This window comes from Uloborus diversus, chromosome 8 (assembly GCF_026930045.1).
Source record: "Uloborus diversus isolate 005 chromosome 8, Udiv.v.3.1, whole genome shotgun sequence".
Classification (NCBI taxonomy): Eukaryota; Metazoa; Arthropoda; class Arachnida; order Araneae; family Uloboridae; genus Uloborus; species Uloborus diversus.
Window position 1 is genome coordinate 40,521,072 of NC_072738.1, and position 14,346 is coordinate 40,535,417.

The 14,346-nt window shown below is 34.6% G+C and overlaps 1 protein-coding gene across 1 annotated transcript in view; it reads left to right on the top strand.

The window, feature by feature from the left end:
* Window positions 1–1,707: 1,707 nt before the first annotated feature.
* The window catches only part of LOC129228205 (POU domain, class 3, transcription factor 4-like), a 70,791-nt gene continuing 58,152 nt past the window's right edge, over window positions 1,708–14,346 (top strand). The window contains exon 1 of the mRNA XM_054862872.1: window positions 1,708–2,872. Coding sequence (XP_054718847.1) covers window positions 2,160–2,872 — 713 coding nt within the window. The 5' untranslated portion in view covers window positions 1,708–2,159. The remainder of the gene's footprint in view (window positions 2,873–14,346) is intronic.

Consider the following 14,346-nt stretch of genomic DNA (forward strand, 5'->3'; position numbering starts at 1 on the left):
GAAGAAGAAAAGGAAAAGGAGCTGTGGAAAAAAAATTATATTTCAAAACGAATAAGTCATGAATACCAAGATATACGTGTTATTATCTTGTTTTTGAAACTAACTCATGTAAATTAGTACTATTTTGCTTATTCTCCAATTGCGAGTTTTAATGGTGTAATACAATGATTTAATTTTTGAAAGTATATTTCCTTAAAATAAGACGATTTTCAAAAACAATTAGTGATTGGCTGTTGAACTTATAAATTAAAAGAAGAAAAAATGCGTAATTTTGTAAAAGGTGATTTTGCAAAAGCAATTTTAATACGTAGTATTTAAGACGACTTGGCGTGTTTTGATACTGAGTTTGTTTGTGGAATAAGAAAGTGCCGGTTTCGTTTTTGAAATCGGTAATCGGAAACAACCGCGAAGTTATTGTTTCCCGATCTTCAGAGCCACACAATGAGACGAACACCTTATGTGGAACGTAACTTCTTGCTTCTCTTTCCTCTTCAGATGTTTTCTTCGGCAAAACAGCACGCTGAGTGTCAATCAAGCGACACGAAACTCCTCCCCCACAAACACATGCCCCGCCCAGTGACGCAACCAAGGCACCTACCCTCAGCAAGAGTCACGTGACGCCAGCAGAGAACGTCGCCAAGGCAACGTCACGTTTCACGCAACGCGTCATCCCCCCCCTCCTCCGCGCGCAGGAGCGGAAAAAAAAGAAAGAGGAGAAAAAGAAAAAGAAACAAAAAAAAGGAGCCCCCAAACATCCGACCAATAGGCTCGGCGGATCGACGCGCCAATCAGACGACGACTTCACTCGGCCGCCCCGAGAACGATATCACGGGAAGGCGGCGGCAAAAGCGGGATCGAACGGTTACGGTGAAGATCCGTAGATCGTCTGCTCGTTCGTTTGCAGCACACGCACTCCTTTGCATCTCAACTCAGCTGGGTAGGTTTTGTTTTGTTCGATTGCGGCAATCGAAAGTTTTGTGTAGTTCTGCTTTGAAGAACTTGCTGCATTGAAGAAGCTTCTTTTTGATGATTTGAGAACATGTGACCAGCGAATTTCAGAACAGAAACATCTGTCACCAAATAGAGTTTCTCAATAGAATTCACCGGAGTGCCCCGTCTTGGAATGCTTTCTCCTTGATAAAAAAGAATAAAAATTAACAACGTGGAACATTTTGACTGAAGCATTCAAATTCGATTACCAGTAAATCAGCTGCATATTAAGCGCTTCTTCTCCAAGAAAATGTTATAAATCATTGGAATAAATAATTCATGAAGATTTCGTTCATCAATTAGCAGAAGTGTTTTTGTGAAGCAATAACCCTTGCATATTTATATTACCATTGACCTCTAAAATCTCCAAATATTTGAGTCCATTTTCGAAAACTCTTGAAAGCAAGATCTCAATTAATTTTATTTCATGTACTGTCAAGACTGAATTTTTGCATACATTAATATCATTCGGCAGAGGAGTTGAATGACCAATCGTTATTTTTGCCTCCTGCTTAAAATTTTGAATAGGCAAAGAATGTTTAGGTCGGTGTGGAGTGAAATTTAGAGAAAAGTCTAAATTGGTGATTACATAGATTAGAAATTATTTTCCTGATTTTTTCGAGTGCTTCTAAAGGGTTATACTTAGTTAAGCAGTTTGGAAAGTGGTAGTTCCAGAAGTGAACTTTGAGGTTTTAACTGGTGACAAGCGCGTAAAAAGTGATATTGTCTGAAGGTAAACTGCCATTGAAGATTCGTTTTCGCTCTGCATTTGTATGAACAGAATCAGGTGCTGGAAGTAACTCTAGTTTATTAAGGCTGAAAAATAAAAAGAAAACCAGCTGATCAGCTGTTGAAGAAAGACTCTGATTGGTCATAAGTAAGGTGATCTTAAGAGGAAGCGCTTTCCGATCTGAAAAAATAAAATAAAAAAGCCAAGTTCATCTTAAAGTCAAACTGACCTAAGTGGTTGAAGTTCAAAGGTGACAGAGAGAAAAAGAGATTGGTCGGAAGTGGTGTCAGGCAGAAGGACTAACCAGTGGATGCGCCGTGTGTACTGATGCGAAGCAGTGAGTGAAGAACTGGTTTTTGGAGGCGAAAGCTTCGGAGTTGTTCCATCGGTGTCGGCGGCGTTTCGCTCGTTCCCTTCCACAATTGATCTCCATGGCATTATGGCCACCAGCCCTTCCAACCCGTACAACGCGGTAATCCACGAAGGCATGCAGGTGGCGACCTCCCAGGCCAGCTACGGACGAGAGCCCCCGGAGATGAAATACATGCCGCCGCACCAGGGCGGCCCCAACGGGCACGCCCTGGCGCCGCACCACCAGTGGGTGGGCCTGCCCCCGCACAGCGACCCCTCACCGTGGTCCTCGGGGGGCGGTGGTGGCGGCGGAATGGGGCTGCACCAGGACATCAAGCCGGGCGACATCCACCCGGGGGCGCTACACCACCGTCCGCCGCAGCACATGGGGGCGCCCTGGCACCCGTCCTCCCTGGGGGGCGGCCACCACATGAGCCCCAGCCCTAACGGCAGCCCCCCGCTGCAGCACCACTACGGGGCCATGAACGGGATGCTGTCCCAGCCGCAGCTGCACCCGGCCATGCGGGAGATGACGGGCCACCCCGAGGCGCACCACCCGCACCACCACCCTCACCACCACCACCAGCACCACCACCCGCACCACGACGAGCACCACCTCCTGGACCCGAGGCACCACCCGGACGGCGGGTCCGAGGAGGAGGCCCCCAGTTCGGACGACCTGGAACAGTTCGCCAAACAGTTCAAACAGAGGCGCATCAAGTTAGGGTTCACCCAGGCAGATGTTGGTCTCGCCTTAGGAACCCTCTACGGCAATGTGTTCAGTCAAACAACCATATGCAGGTAAGTCCCGTTTCCCGAAATCTCCTATTGCAATTTTAATCGTCAGGTTTAAGAAGGGAATGAAGACCAAAAAATGGGAAAATTTCTTAAACTATAAATTATCTCCAAGCGTTGCTCTACATGTCAGTGGTGAAAAAAAAGTAAATAAAACCAGTCTATAAAGGCAGATATAGCAAAAATTTGATGGTCATTGAATGAAAACTCGACCACTTATACAAATGAGTTCGATTTCTCAAATATTTGGTTCTTGGACTTATTCCCTTCTTAAACCTGACGATTCAATTATGTTGCTATCGAAGCCAACTTGCAACTTTTTGTGTGTACACCATGTATTTTTTTCCTTTCTGAAATCAAAATCCTCAGAGACCCACTTGTTCAATTTATCTGACCATTTATAACCGATAAACCAAGAAATTGGTAGGTGCGAGGTCTCTGAGGGTGTCATCTTCCCATTGCGATTGCAATATCTTCGCCAAGTCCTGATTTCGAATATTATCTAACCTGTTGTCATCAGCTAAATTCGAATATTTGGCTAATATATTTTGAACGCGATGACCCTTTGTGACAAAAACCTTTAAATGCTAAAAGGGCAGAAAAAGTTTCCTTACAATGGTGGATCTTTGTTTGAGTGGAGGGATGCTTTATCCAATTGACTGGTCATCAGGATTGTATTAACCATTATGCAAAGTAACCACGTGCTTGCAACTTCATGACTAGGAAGAGTCCCTTCATAATGTTTGCTTTGGGTGTGTGGAGAATTTATGTATTGTTTTGCTAAAAAGTGTTTTTATTTTAAAATCTATTTTTGCTTTTACCAATTTCGTTTTAAAGATACATTTAACTACTGAAAAAATTAATCACATGTCCTCTCAGTCATTATTTGGCTCTGTTATTGTGTCATGAGATATAATTTTACACCGCTAAGACAAACATATTTCCCCCTCAAATTCCTGTTTGGAAATAGTCTGGTTGTAGAAAAAAGCGTGTATAAATCACCTAAAACAAAAATGTAAGATGCTTTTTCATTTTAGCCTAACATAATGCCTTAGAGTATTTATAGATAGAGACGGTAAACATTGATTTGTTTCTTTCTATCAGTTTTAATTAAAAATTCTTTCTAATGAGGTTCATTTAATTGAACGAATCTGTTCATTTAAATGAACCTCGTTTATAGTTTAGTTTATTTTATACACGTTTCGAATATAGAAGAAAAATATACTTTTGTCATCTTGATATTCGCACTCTATGTGAGAAACCATTTTTGATAGTGCTGGGTAGCGAAATGATGAAGGATAAGAAAGAAAGAGAGAGAACGAACGCAAACTCTAAACGCCCAGCCCCCTTCAAATATTAGTCAAAATGGGTATCTGCATAATTAGAAAGTAATTCTCCACCAAAAAAAATCATTCTGAACGAAATGCAATAATAATGTTAAAAATAGTGAAATGTAATGCTTACAAAATACAGAATCAATTTCAAGACAAATTATGCATATATATTCGTTTACAGAAATGTCTAGGAATGAAATCAACTTTCTATCGTACTTTAAACTCTGCGGTAGATATTTGGGAATAGCTTTAAAATGTTTGCTATGTAATTAAAAAACATCTCCACGTTTCTAACCATGAACACTTTATTTCATCTTTTTAAAATGTTTTCGGGGTAAAAAGGGAAACTGTTTTTGGTACTGTTTGTTGGAATTAGATAAAAAAAATATTTTTTTCCTCAGGAATACGTATTTATATAGAGCTTCTGTGTAGTAGAATCCCTCAAGCAATTCCCTTTGAGTGCACGAATTTCTGAAACACAATAACCCTTAGTTTGATTATATGAATAACTGATAAATGTGAATACAAGAAAATGATTTGTGATTTGCTAGTTTTGACAGGAATGCTGTTTTTCTTCCATAAATTGTGGATATTCACCAATTCTTCCTCGAATTAGCAGTTTAAACTATCGTTGCAAATTGTGAGGGAGGGGGGATGCGTGAACTTTTCACAATACATTACTTATGTCTTTAATATGTATGAAAAAAGTTTATTTCATTTATATTTATTAGTTTGGTTTCGCTTTCATAAAATTTAAGGACCCAAAAATTGTTTTTAAATTGTCAATACTTTATTCTTTTTTAATGAAATTTCTGCAGTCATATGCACTATTCTTAAGGTCCGACAAAGCTCGAGCAAGTAAAAATACCTTAGCGACTATTTTTTCCGAGTAAAAAAATACCTTGGAGACTATTTTCTGGTTTTCCCTGTTGAGTCTAAAAAATAATTTGTCTGACGCCTAAATTTCTTCCATAGAGCCTAAGATTTTACAATTTTTCTTGATCGCTATTCATTTTCTTTATTGTTCTTTCCATCAATTTGCCTAAATACAAAAAAATTGAAATTACAATATTTCGTTTACATGAAAATACGTGTGCTTGAAGTTGATTTCAACCTTTAAAACTCTAAAAATGTCCTCATATTTGCGAAAATTTGCTTTGCAGTTTTTTTTTTGGGGGTTTCTCTTTCCTTTTATTTAGTTTCTTAGGCGCTTTTATGCTAGCGATCATCTAACCATACTTATTAAATACTGTAAATCTATAACACAAGCGTTATAATAGTTTTTGAGACTCTCTTTTCCGTCTCGTATGAAAAAAGAAAACATTTATTTCGTGTTTCATGTATCAACTGACTATTTTCTTTTGATTCGGCAGGTTCCATAACTGCTTTGAAGTAGTTACCTCCGTTACTATTTATTAAGAATGAAATACTTTGATCTTTTTAAAAAATATTAAAAATTCCTCTCCTTTAAATTAAGAATATTTTAAATTGATAATTTCTACAAGAAAAAAAAAAAGATTTTTCCTAGTTTAGTGGCGAAGGAGTCGCTCATAACTGTTCTTACTTTACCATGCTACAACCGGCAATGTAAATTAAACCCAAGGTTCTTGGGGGAGGTTTTATCCTCTGCCTGATAGCAATACTGAGTAATATGTCTCTCCCATACCATCAATTGAAATAGTTTTTCTTTCTATCGAACTTTTTTTTTTTGTGTGTGTTATAAACTGTGATGAAGGTTCATGTAAAATGTAAACAAATCGTAGCATAACCTATTATTTATTTTCTTTTGTTTTTCTCTTCCTGAATAATCATCTACAATTCATTCTTGCTTATCGTTTGTTTTATATCGATGTTGAAGTTCGTAAGCTTTAGAAATGACGGGACAGTATTTAAAATGAATAATTGAAATTTTCCGTTAAAAAACATAAAATCATAGTGACAGCTGTCTGTAACATTTTTATGATAACGATTATTGTAAATCATAAGCAGCACTTTCTAAAAGAAAGGATCATTTTTAGTAATATACAACTTTTTGTTAGGAAAGACATTATTTTATTATTTGCTTTGTTCCAAAGCTTTCTTTTTTACGTGATTCATCTATTTAGTTCGCTTGTAACCAATCATTCGCAGTTTAAAAAAAAGTAATGTAACTACTAATGCTCCATTTGCTCTGTTTTTACTAATTGTACTTCAATTTTAATCAATCATTCGCTCTTTTAAAAAAAGCAGTGTTGCTCAGAATGCTTATTTTTTTAGCTTTTGAAAAGTTTGTTTAAAAGTGTCGAAGCTGACTATCGTTTATTGAACATTTCTTCAGTGTTAGAAGTTTTACTACTAAAGATTAAAAAATGGTCGTAGCGTTGTCAATTTATAACTCTTTTACTGTCCAATTTCAAACCATTCAATTACAAAACTGATTGAAAATTGTTAATAAAATGTAAGTTGACCAAGTCCCTTGATTTAAAATTTAACAAAAATCAATGGTGACATTTCTGTTTATTCACTCAATTAGCAGAGATTGTAAGACACTGCACAAACGTTGAATATTTATGCTTAAGCATAAAGACAATCAAACTGTTTCGGCCGAAATTACGAACCATTTTTAGCATTGTAATATATGTGTTTAATTATTTCTTCTGTCATTTAAAAATTATTCTTAAACTGTTTAACTTTAAAATACATTTTATTCAAATATTTCTTCGTCAGAAACCCATTTCAGTCAAGATGAATTGCAAAAAATATTTGTTTGAAAATTTAGTACATTCATTGAATCGATTTTTTTTTTCAAATCAGGATTAAAAACACAGAAACTAATTTGCTTTCTTTGGAGCTTAAAAAGTTATACTTCTTGTAAAACTTATTTTATAATACAGATAGAATAGTCACAAAATTTGCTCTACAGTAAAAGACGTAAAATTCTGCTTGGAAGATTTTACCGCTTGCAAACAGAGTGCTGACAGGAAGCGTTAGATTGGGGTTTTAGTTTTATGCCTTTTTATGTATTGCTGGAGACGATTAAACTTGTTTTCTTAATTTCAAGCTGCTCTAACAATTGCCATCATTAAAATTTTAAGATTGTTTTATTGTCATGCCTGATTTATGCATTTTTATCCTTATTTTTTAAAAACTAGTTATCTGTTTTTCAATAAACCAAACCAATTTATCTTGAAACTCTTTGCTCTTCAGGCCTAAAGATACTTTTTACGTAATTTACGCATCTTGCTGGGGAAAGTTAAGTTTGCTGAATTTCTTCAATGTTTCCCTAAAAAATAAAGGCAGCATGTCACTTAGCAAATTTGACTTACCTTCACTAGCGCTGCCAGAAACACCTTTTGGAAGGGGTTTTTGATCAAAAATCCCTCCTAGAGGGTTTTTTTTTTTGATCAAAAAACTTTCTGGAGGGATTTTTTTTAATCAAAAATACCTTCAATAGGCGTTTTTTGATCAAAAATACCTTCTGGAGGGGATTTTTGATCAAATCAGTCCTTTCATATGCATTTATTACTGTATTAGCATTTGAATTTATATTAAACTCAATAACTCTAGGGGGTGTTTTCACCCCCCAAGATCCCCCCCCCCTTCGCTGCGCCACTGCTTACCTTTAAAATATGTCAATGTATGCCCCATTTGACACCTGTAACTTTGAAAAATATATTAAATGTCGTTTAAAATAAGAGTCCCAGATGTATATCCCGTTCTCTACTTACAAAAAGAACGGAATACCCAATATAGATAACTTTAAAATTTAGTACTTCGTGTCCTTTTTTGTATATTTTAGTTATTTGAATGCGGAATCAAATCTGGGCTTTTGGGAAAAATCACTGATATGCGTTCAAACATTTTGCCAATTTATGCTAAATTTTGTTCCTAAAATGTCATTTGAGAAAGTCAGTAAAGAACATTTAAAATATCAATTTTTTAGAAATTTTTCATTGCTTGTATAGCTCTATATCTGAAATCAGATTTTTTTTTTCATAACCACTGCAAGCGTATTTCCCGTATTGAAATCCGCGAATACCCCTCAAAAATTTAGTCAAGGTTATCTTCGCCGTCAAAAGCTTATATATATATATGGCTCACGGCGCCATAGTCTTTTTTCGTTATTTTGCCGATTTCAAATTAACATTTCCAAAGTTCCATAGTTCGCCTGCATTTAGTAAAATCATGTGTATATTCCATTTAAATAATATGTCTAGTAGCGATCTATTTCCTAAGATCTGTGATACCGAAATCTTATAACTATTAAATAAGTCCCATACTATGTTCAGCTTTAATATGAACATTTCGTTGCATATTGACTTGCCAGTGGTTGATGCTATATTTTATTTATTTATTTTTTATGCTGCCTTTTATTATAATTTGATGCTTATTTGCGCATCTTTGCATCAAAATATAATAAAATTAAATACCACTCTTTGCCACTAGTAGATTGGCGTCACTTTCTGTTACATCATACCACTATTTTTTAGTGTGTATTCCGTGTCGATTGGATTGTGAATAAGAAGGTTACGGTTTCTCTTGATTCTCCTAAATCCTGACTCTACAGCAAAAACATTTGTGTAGGTGTCAATACGTGCTTTTAATAAATGATTCCCTTGTTTTAGTTGATCTCTAAAATTATTAAAATTTGAAAGAAAAAGTGATCTGAAACCAAAGTCTGCTCACAGTCTTAATATATTAGTTTTATTTGTTAAAAGAGGCAGTAAAGTATGAAGGTAGAATAATTATGCCTCCCGTTATGGGAATCCTGAAATAGCTCTATTGTGCTCAATATTTTATCTGTGAATGGCGATATCTAAAAGTACACGAGTCGTATCACACACTCACTCGTTCCTTATTTGAGTTTTCATGTGCATTAATTTGAGTGTATGAAATTTGTTTTAAAAATTTGGTTATGCTTGTTTTTTTCTCTTGCAAACTTTTGCACGTCATATAAAAGTAAGAGGTAAAAAACTTGATGACTTACTTTCTATAAATCTTAAAACTTTTATCCGAAAAGATATACTAAATATTTTTATCTGTGAATGGAGATATCTAAAAGTACACGAGTCTTACCGCACTCACTCGTTCCTTATTTTAGTTTTCGTGTTCATTAATTGGAGAGTCTAAAATTTGCTTCAAAAATTTTAGTTATGCTTGTTTTTTTCTCGCAAACTTTTGCACGTCATATAAAAGTAAGAGGTAAAAAACTTGATGAATTACTTTCTATAAATCTTAAAACTTTTATCCGAAAAAATATACGTCCGCATGAACTAAAAACAAACGATGACAACAGATTGCCTCCTCTAAAACATCGCACATTTCTATTAGGTATCTAAATATCAAGCGATGAAGTTCCCATGAGCCGCATAACTTTTTATGATTGCTGCACTCTGTGTCAGGGAAAAAAAGAGAGAGAGAAAGAAAAAAAAAGGGGGGGGGGGGGAGGGGAAGAAGCGAAGAGCAAATATTCATTGAAAAACGTAAGAAGTTAATCTGCTTCACTTATATCTTTACGTATTATATATTCGGTATCACATACATATCGAAAGACCGATTTTGAAAGCTAGTATTTATGGCTATGCTTATACAGTAGCAAGGAAAAAAAAGAGGCATTGACTTTTCGCAAATCCTAACGTATTTTTATACTGTATCTTAGATAAAAATAATAATAGTTAATAACGTTTATGTGTGAAAATAATAGTTTTGATTCACGAAACTTCTCTGAACTTAACTATTGCTATATTTGGTGTATATATTTAGATGCTATTGCATCATGTCATTGAAAAAAATATTCCGTTTGTTAATTTCGTGGAAACTTTAAGTACAGCTTATACCATCCCCCCCCGTACGGTAGCATCACAATATTTACTATTTAGGTTAGGCAAAGTGTTGTAAATAAGCGTTAAAAAACCAAGGCTAAGTTGGGTTGACAGCTAACTCTCCCTTGCTGAGCCTCTGATTAAAACGATTATATGCGTGTTTATTGGAAAGTGAAAAAAAAGTACAATAAATTTTATAAAAAATGTGTGCTTCCCATAATCATTGAAAAATTGTTTAATCTTTAAAAAATTATACATATTGAACTAAAAAAAGGAATGATGTGTGCTTGTTTCTCATAAATCTTAACGCAAGTTTTATTTTGTATTTTTTTCCCATGAAGGCGATGAAGCTCGCTTGCTTCTCATAAATCTTTTCGTTTCTTTCTTTTGGTTTTCTGAAGAGAATTTGAAACGTTTTGTTGAATAGTTTACAAAACGTCTCCTAACTGCCAAGTTTTATTTCGATCCCGTAAAAAGTTTAAATATTTTGCTGTAATCAGGATATCAGAATTGTTGTTAGTTAAAGGAAGAAGTGGAAAAGGAAATGAAAAACTCCACACACTTCTGACTAATTATAGATGGCGTTTATGCCGTATTTACAATAAATTAAAACGGTTGGTGAGAAAACTTAAGAAGGTAGTTTCAATCTCACAACTCTTTACATATGTTGAATTTTATATCAATAAATCTCACTAATTACTCCTTTTGCGAGAGAATCCTATAGATTATGCAAGCATGAGACATTGTAAATATAGCAAATAACTGGAAGAAAGTTAAGATTAAGTTCATATGCTTTCTAATGAGTTTTTTTTCATGTTTAATTTAATATTCTGCAAGTATTTTACATGATTAAATAAAAAATCAGCTTAAAAAAAGGAAAATTTGAAAGGGAAAATGTTTTTACGTTTTTAATAAATCTTTATTCATGTTTTACTCGGTACGCTAAAGATACTTTAAGCAATCAATGGAAAAATCTACGAAACTTTAGTCGCATTGTTCCTAATGTATAATTTTTATTGTTAATCGTACAAAAACCCGAACATTTTTTCCCCTTTCTTTTTGCTGTGCATGTCCCATTGTTAATTACTAGATAATTTTTACAAAAGAGAAAAAAAAAGAAGAAAATGTTAAGGAATTAAAACTACTTAATGCATTGCACAGCAATATTAAATAGATACCTTTGTGCACAAAAATTAAACTAAGAAATAACAACATTTAATTGCACAAAAGTGCAGATTACTACACTTGTTCCGGGGTTCAGGGAATCCCATTTTCATTGAAAAATAAGAGAGCTTATGGACGGATGCCTTTTCATCCATACACTCACTTATTTTGCATGAAAAAAAAGGGTTCCTTGTAACCCCGAAACACGTGTATGCAATAATCTGCAATTTTGTGCAATTAAGCGTTGTTATTTTTGATTTGACATTTCATAATAATTTGATCAAATGTACAGATTTTAATTTTTTATACATGTTACTATGAAAGCCCGAAATGTGGTAAATGGCGACATTAGGCGGTGAATGTCAACATTCATAGACCAACGATGTCGGCGAAAGGACCAACTTTTTTTTGGTAAACGCCACTGAAAGTCGATATTTGCAAATTTCAGTCTTTCACGTAACATATATACAATATTATTTACTCATAATTTAATCCGTATTCTGAAAAAAAATCAAATAAGATTTATTCAGCGAAAGGGGTCGTCCATAAATGATGAAAATAAAATAATAAATGCTTTGGAAGGGGAGAGGGGTTTCTGAGGGGGTATAAAAAATGTGACGTCACGCCTCAAAACTATTATATGCTTATGTAATACAGTGTGACACAAGAGAAGGAGGTAATGAGAAGTGGGACTTTTTGCTGAGGGAGAGGGGGAAAGGAGAGCTCACACAAAAATACTTTATGTTTCATAGTTTTTTAAGCTCAACTTATCATTTACTGCTCAAAAACCTCTACATTAGTAACATAAAAAACACCTCAAAATAAATTTCCATTTATTGAGCTCTATTGCTGAAAAAATGGAAGAACGAATTCACGCACAGAATGTCTCTTCTTTCATAAACTAGAAAATCGTCCGTCAAAGTATGACGGGTGAAAATTGCTTTTACATTTCAACGAAGCCACTGCCCGTTTGGTGATATTTTGATATTTGAAATTTTAACCTTTACTCCAGTGGATTGACCTGAACTCCAGTAGATAGCTTTCATTGTTGACCGCATCTTCGTTTCTTCATTTCCCTGAAATGACACAATCTTACCAGTAAAACAGTTAAGTTACCGGATCGAGTTCAGCCTTGTCACAATAAAGCCTTTCCCTGCATGTTAAACATTACCAAAACATATTATCAAATTATCATGCCATGGTGTTAGTTTCATTGTTGAAACACGCGCGTTGCTCGATCATTGGCTATTATATAGGTGAAGATTCTGCTGAAACTTCTACATATATTAGCTAGTTTATTTGACCGAGTGCAAAGCATATCATGTCACGAATTCGGCATTCTGATCTGATTCATCAAATTCTATATTTAAATGTCGAATTTTCCAGAAACCGATATTGTCGTTGAGAGATTGACTTTTCGGACAATTTTTTTTAAATCATAAATGTTCAATTTAGACCATCTATTTTGTTGTTGAATCTCTCTTCTTTCAGTTTTTATTTTAAAAAAAAATGCGGCATAATTTTGGAATATTGACTATGGCACATGACTAAGCAATCTAGACGTAATTTTAATTCAATTAAGTTTATTTCTTAAAATTCTGTTGAAAGTCGAATCATTTCAAAAAACTCATTAAAATTTTGTTCAATTGTTGCAACATAATCAGTCACTTTTTGACTCATTATCGCTCCATCATCAAACACTAATTGCATATCAACTTGGTAAAACATGCATCCCGTATCACAGGAATAATAATCAAACTTTTAGAAATAATTCTTGTGGAAAAAGGAATAAAATAATAATGATGTAGTAAGCCGAAATTTAAAATTAGCGATATTTTATTTGTAATTTCGCCAATTTGGTTATTACGCAGCACGATAGCTGGAAAGAAATTGAATCAATTGAGCTACGGTGTATAAAGTATGATTCCTTTAACGCGAAACGTAAATATTTCCCCCGTAGATCCCCATTGAGCCAAGGGGACCGAATTGCCTGGGGCTGCGTTAAGCCAACGGTACTTAAATCCCGTCGTAAGGTTCAAATCGATTTTCTGTTTTCACCATATTATTGAAATAAATTTTGTCTTCTTTCCGTTCTTCCACATGAAGAAATAAGTAAGTTTTAGAGAGTAAATGTTGGAAATGATTTAAAATATAAATCTTCTAAATGCTCATTAGATAATACAAGGAAGGAAAAGAAAAGAAAAGGGGGAAAAAACCTAGTTAATCCTTACCGAAGACCAAGGACGGATCCAGAAATGTTTCAAGGGAGGGGCAATTGATTTTTATCTTTTACTTTTTATAATGTAAAATGTATTCAGATTCACAAAAGTGATCACAAAGGTTTCGAACTTCAATTCCGAAACATTTTCGGGGTAGAGCCCCAAACCTCTCTTCATAATATCATTAAAACTCGCCTAAAGCGCATTTTTTGAACTTAAATATCGAAAAATTATTTGTGGAAAGTCCCTCAAGGGAGGGCGGCGATCGCCCCCCCCCCCCCCCTGTATCCGTTCATGCCGAAGATTATAAAAAATTAGCTGCTATATCTCACTTTTTTAAGGCAGAATTTTCAATTAAAAAAACCTCACTCAGTTTGTAATCTGTATTACAATAGTAAAAAATTCAAGGAGATGAGGGTGTTCTTTCTATTTATTTAAAATCAATGTAATTTGTTGTAAACAACGCTAGAAGTCAAAATATATTAATATAGTCCTTCAAATTATTGCTGAGTACTTTCCATTACATTTTTGTAGGATTTGGTGAAATTTAATGTCTAATCTTGCTTTAATTTGACAAAGGGTATGATTTATACAGCGCTGAATGAACAAAGTGCCGAAACAAACACTTGCATTTTCATTAGATTTAACTATGCTGAAGTCTACCAACATTTGCCGTGGACATGGGGCATCTTTGGACACAATTGATTTGTTCATATGTTTGAGATTATTGTCACTAAAACCTTAGTAAACTAAACTACGTCAAACTTGTTGAGGGCTCGACGGTAACGGAGGACAAAAAATTGTAAACTTTTAAAAACCGAAAATTTTGGAATAACTTCTAAATTTTGGAACAAAAGGTGCCATGTTGTATTAAAATGTGAAATTTTAAATTTTGGGACAGAATACAATTCGTTAGCGAATATTAAACTCAAGATATTTTTTAGAAACCTTAATACTACAGG